Raw genomic sequence first — 6,166 nt, 5'->3', positions numbered from 1 at the left:
CAAAAGTGCGTTATCCGTACTGGATACTAGTTTCAGCCGAGTATTATATTGGAGAGAAGGCACACATGTACTGTACACCTCTGATTTTGTCAAAGAAGTGCCAGGGCTTCTCAGCTCTCGAGCTCCCTGTCAGAAGGTTAGCAGTCTTTAAATCACTTTTAAAAACCTCTTTAATAAACTTTTTTTTTTATCTCTATACTCTTATGTTTTCCTGGCCTATGGTGTAATTTCTATTGAATTCATTGGATTTTATTCAATTCAATTTCAATTTCAATTTTTATACTTTTATTATAAAATGCAATCATGTTATGATCTTGATTTCCCATGTGTATCACATTTGACCTTTTCTTTGAAAGGTCCTCTTCTTCTTCTATTGATAAATTGTTATTTTAGAGCAAGAAGTCTTTTCTTAATGAAAGACGAAGTGAAAAAACATTTTGAATAAAAAGTCACATCACATTTTGGTTGTTTTTTATATTGTCACATTTATTAATACAATAAATAAATAACTCAAAGTGTAATTAGAAATACAGTATGATGATGTTGTGGTCTAAAGAAAAGGTACACTGTCACGACCCACCGGCCGTGATCCTGGCCTCATTCTAGGTTTATGTGTGAATGTAGATTTTACGAGCTCCCCCACACACCTGCGGCTCATCGCACCACTCAGCACACCGGTCCCTGATCCTGATCAATCATCTTCCTACTTACGTGTGAACTTCAGCCACGACCAGGACCTGTTTTGTGCCTTCTAATAAATTCCTCATTATTGTACTTAACTCGTGGTCTGAGTTCTGGTCACCAGTCCTGACAAGCACTCATTGGGTTTAAATTATTTAAAGTTTTATCAGTAGCTATAACATCACCTAATGGCTATCAGAAATGAATATCACATTCAATAGTAGCTAATGAGGCTCTCACAGCCCATAGCAGTGGCAGTACCTGACCCAGCCCAAGCTCTCTAAGAAGACGAGGCAAAACTCCCCAAAATCCAGAGGCTAAGAAAGAAAATGGGAAGAAACCTCGGGAAAGGCAATTCGAAGAGAGATCCCCTCTCCACGGATGGCTGGGTTGTGTTACAGGACCTGCCGAAAGAAAGTCTAATTTTTGTAAATAGTCCAATTAGGTTGATGTGAAAAGTCCAATTAGATGAGTCAAATTAAATTTGTCAGGTAGTAGGATGTCACATCTTCCTTCCTGTCTAAAAGAGAGGGCATAGGGGGGTAGGATGGGTTTGGTGGAGCCATGGGTGAAGTTGGAGCTGCTCCAGGGTCAGGCGCCGTTTGGGGTCTTTGGCCAAACATGCTTTTAAGAAATCCAAACAATCTGCAGAGAAAAGAGAGGAAAGATGATGGTGGTGGCTGCACTGATCTATTAGAATGGGAATGAACAGGTGTGCGCCTGCTGACATCTGTGCATGTTTTTCTTACCTTTGGACAGCTCCTTGTTGAGCCTCAGGCTTTTGTTGAGGAACGCCATCGTCTCAAATCTCACTTCAGAGTGGAGCATCTCAAACAGGACTATACCGAGCTGCCACACTGTGGTCGGTCCAGCCTTGTAGAAACGATTGTTGTACCACTCTGGAGGAATGTGAGCTCTGGTTCCTAGAATATACAGACACATTTAGAAGAAGCTGAGGATGATGTGAAAAATGTAAAAGTCAGAGATAAGTTAGTAAAGAGCTTGAGTAGAAGCTAGACATCTTACCATAGAAGGTGCTGTACGCGGATCTATTCTTGGCAAAGCAGCTCAGTCCAAAGTCAATAAGTCGGACGCGTGGGACGTCAGAGCTGCTCTCAATCAGGATGTTTTCCAACTTGATGTCCCGGTGAAAGATGCGCCTTTTCTCAAGTTGAATTGCTGCATAAACCAGCTGTTCCAGTATGATCTGAGAGTAGTAAAAAAAAGAGAGAGACGTGAGGTATCAGAGACGAGGGTGGTTTGGCCTTTTTTAATGTCTCTGCTGTGATTTAGATACAAAGAACATCTTTCAAGCCCAAAGGACTGGGAATGAGAACCGGCTGGGGGACAAAATCCTTTTCCTGAAAAAAGTTTACAATACACATTCACAAAGATCCTCCAGTAACATACCTTGGCTTCCTCTTCCGGCAGGGATCCTCCCTTGCCCTTTGTGTAGTTGAGTAGGTCCTTGGAGGGGATCGGTCTCTCCATCACTAGAATCAGCTCCTGGTCAAGATCGTACCAGTCCAGCAGGGACACGGGGGCTGACGTCCCCACTGATCCCTTTGTTTCAGCTGCAAGTTTCAACATTACAGCCACCTCCACGGAGAGCTCCCTGCCATCCTTGGCCTGAAACATGACAACAAAGTGGAGGATGAGGGAGAGAAACTCCATAGAGAATAATACAGAAGAAATTGTCCATGATACATTCAGAAAGGGAGTTCAGGGATGAATACAGTAGATTTCAAGGTGTTGCTCACTCACCACATATTTGCAGAAGATCTTGTCCTTTGGTACGTGTTTGATGGCGACCTATGAAACAAAACAAACCTTGGTTAGCACTTCCTTACCAAACTGTGTGTGTGCGTGTGCATGCGTGCGTGTGCGTGCGTGCGTAACTTACAGGGAAATGATCTTCATTGCGATAGCCCGCAAACACAGATCCACATCCTCCTTCACCAAGCTGCTCCAGTTCTTTGTATTTGGCCTTAAAATCAGCTAAATAGACAAACACACATATTTCGTTTTAATACAGTTGTCAAATATACCAATTTTACATTACTTAAAGCTCTAATATGAATCCTTCCTATGTAATAGCTCATATAAATCCCCATTTTAAGCTTTAATATAAAAGCCAAACCGGACATTTATCAGCACATTTACCAACCTCTTTGGGCCCCTACACAAAAATACATCAGCTAACCATCAGTATAATAATAATAATAATATTTTATACAGTATCTTTTAAAAAGGAGTTTACAAAGTGCTTTGACAGACGAAGAAAAATAAAAGCAGGAAAACCAGGTCAATATAACAACACAGAGCTAAACAGTTCGGCCAAACAAAAGCGAGACAACATTTTGATAATGAAAACAAGACGACAAAAGATGCAAAACAGACGGCAGAAGAGAGAAGATAAATTAGATCAATAAAAAAACATGACATCATATCTATATTAGTCAATAAAAATAGCAGCTGTTACATTAAAGTAATATACATAACAATGGCTCATTAATTATAGTCCAATAATATATTTTATCTGGGACCTCCTGCATAATGAGCACTTTTACTTTTGTACTTTAGCTTTATTTTGATGATAATTATTTCATACGTTTACTAAAGTAAGATTGTGAATGCAGGACTTTCACTTGTAGTATTTTCTTACTGTTGTTTTGCTGTATAACTCAAAGGCCCAGTGTTATGTACATATTCAGGTCGTACTAGTATTTTGTGTTTCTACTAGAACATTTTTACATGATTTAATGTTCAAAAGACATTCTTATTCTAATACTGTCTGTCTGAATATACCTGTTTTCACCCTCTGTCTGAAACGTTCTGTTCTACGCCTGTCTGTTTAAGACCCCTTTCTGAAAAGGCCCAGTCTGCTCTGATACAGCACATATTTTTACGGTACTTTTCAAGCCTAGGGTGGAGATATACAGACGTTGAGCAATGGGTTCTAATGAGCCTGCGTGTGGAAGGGGACTCCAATCTGACTGGTTTGTTTGACACAGTTTGTGGGTTGTCAGGAACTTCAGAGACACAAATGTATGCGCACAAACACTGAAAAATAGCCTACCTGTGCCAATGTCCGTTGAGGTAGACGCTGTCTCATTGACATGTTTGTCCTGCTCAGATTTTCTCGTCTTCTTTTTTTCCTTTGATGGTTCCTCTCCATCTTCTCTGACTTTCCTCTTCACTCCCCTCACGCTGACAACCTCCCCAGAGGTGTTTGGGTGTCGAAGTTCAGAGACCCTCGTCCTTTTTCTGAGGGTTTTCTTCTCAGGACTGGCCTTCCTTTTAGTTCCCCTAGCCGGGCCATCCAGTGCAGACCCTGAACTTTGTTCTGACGCACCAATATTGTGCCCTACAAAAGACACATTAATTTGCGTTGAATTATAGTCACTAACTGAATGGGATTGTATTTTTTTATCATTTCACAGTACAGACTCAGATCATAACGAGATCTGAGGTCTATCTGCAGGTACTAACACTGAATTAATGCTGACCACCTGATAAAAAATACGGATCACAAACATGAGTGACCACGTGTTTCTTTCCTGGATTTCCTCACTTACCTCGGGCCCTCTTAGGGGCAGGAGAACCACAAGTCTTGGCCTTTTTTGGAGAGTGTTTGTCCATGATAAGAGTTTATAACCTCTTAGAAACAAGTGAACGTAGATTCAGTTGAGTAAATATGGCGATGTGTGAGGGTGTAAGGTTTAGTGACCAGAACATAGAACATGACATGCTCTATTATGAGGTCATAGGAGCAGCATCACAATGAAGTGTTCCAAAATATTCAAATGAGCATTTAGAATGTGTGTATGTGTGTGTGAGAGAGAGAGAGAGTAGATGGACATTATCCACTGAAAGTCATTAACTTATGTCTCAAACAATTGACACAATACAAACTCTTTCTCAGGCACCTGGTTGACTTTCCTACCTTTATCATTAAAATGTTGTTAATATGATCTATTCATGTCCCAGGGTGTCCCGGATCAGGCTCTTCTCATGAATTTCTCTAAATGTAACAACTAAAAGTAATGTGCAGTGATTTGTGTGTATTCCACGTTCTCCTGTTGTGGGTATTCAAAATATTAAAAGCAGGGGACGGAGTTATGGTTGCCAACTTTGTCACTATGAAATAAGGGAGCAAAAGTATGGGTATGGTTTTAAGCCATTTGTCATAATGATAACTAATCTCTTGATTAAATATTAATACATAACTCTCATGCCTTGGCAAAATACAGTAGGATTAATAATATAGTGTTGATTTACTGCACCTTTAATACAGTCCTTTAAGTGAACCATTACCTATACCAGGGATATTCAACTGGCGGCCCCCGGGCCAGTGAGGGAATATTTACTCATGGAAAATTGCACCACACGCTTCTCGTAGACGTGCGGCGACAATGCTCCGCATTCTCCCGCTACGCTCTTCTCCGTGGGTTTCTGAATCCTCTTGGCAACAGCTCACTAAGCTCCGCTCTGTAGTTGTTCTTGCAGTCGTTTCTGTCTAACACCACTTTCCCACTGAACTGTTAAAAAAATACTTTCATTTACGTTACGGAAATTTTTTTCAGTCCAGTTTTTGATGAATAAACTGATGTTTCATATGCACTTGTAAGCCTGGTAAAGTAACTAGTAAGTGAAGTAATCAGATAAATGCAGTACAGTAAAAAGTAGAATATTTCACTGATTTGAAGTGTAGTGGAAGAATAAAGTATCATGAACAGAAAATACTCAAGTAGGAGGGAGGGAGGACAGGAGCCTTGAACTTTTACTTCAGTCCAATAATTGAGTAAAAACCTCTGGTTAACAGGGATGTTAATTTAATAAGGATTGTTTTTTTGACATGGTTGTTGCACTTTAAGTTTGCCTATTTCTGCATATTTTTTCGGTCCCTCATTTTGGATCATTTTCTTCAACCGGCCCCAATTCCAAACTAATTGAACACTCCTGACCTACACTATTTGTCTAAGACAAAAGACTTGTGAATCTTGATCTCAAATCTTACATGTGACAAACTAAAAATATGTACGAGGCTTCACTTGACGCTTTTTTGTCAGTTTCTACTGTAGCTGCCCCAAAGAATGCATGACTATTGCATGCACCTTTAGCTAGTGTGTGAATGTGAATGTGTGAATGCATGTTGAGTCAAATCATTCTACCTCCATCCATGGCAAACTGAAAATTCCCTGCAACATAAAGTACAGAGTACAAAGTTCATTAAGTTACGGTTGACGGGCGTATCCCCAAGTCTTTTTTACTTCCCATTGTTTATTGTAGCTGCACAGTCTTTTCTTTTCTGAAGGTTTATCCATGCATTTTAATTCATATTTCCACATGTCAAATCGACTGACTAGCGTCACACATTGCTGTAGTCTTCCTTTTTTGTGCGGAGGAATTGGCACATTTACTGATGCATGTGAGGAGGCGGCTGTGATTGGATTTCTTAATTGTCCTGATCAGCATTGCTGCT

The 6,166-nt window shown here is 40.2% G+C and overlaps 1 protein-coding gene across 1 annotated transcript; it reads right to left on the bottom strand.

Annotated features, from left to right (window-relative positions):
- Window positions 1–1,201: 1,201 nt before the first annotated feature.
- LOC310958935 (serine/threonine-protein kinase pim-2-like) lies at window positions 1,202–4,323 on the bottom strand (the record flags this gene model as incomplete). The annotated part of the gene is made up of 8 exons (XM_083930098.1): window positions 1,202–1,326; window positions 1,431–1,604; window positions 1,708–1,888; window positions 2,092–2,310; window positions 2,446–2,493; window positions 2,585–2,679; window positions 3,761–4,048; window positions 4,260–4,323. The coding sequence occupies 8 exons, from the start codon at window positions 4,321–4,323 to the stop codon at window positions 1,202–1,204; spliced, it is 1,194 nt and encodes a 397-aa protein (XP_083786224.1).
- Window positions 4,324–6,166: the final 1,843 nt, after the last annotated feature.

Source organism: Echiichthys vipera (genome assembly GCF_963691815.1).
Source record: "Echiichthys vipera genome assembly, chromosome: 16".
NCBI lineage: Eukaryota > Metazoa > Chordata > Actinopteri > Perciformes > Trachinidae > Echiichthys > Echiichthys vipera.
Note: the sequence above shows the minus strand (reverse complement) of the source record. Positions and strands in the feature narration are given on the sequence as shown.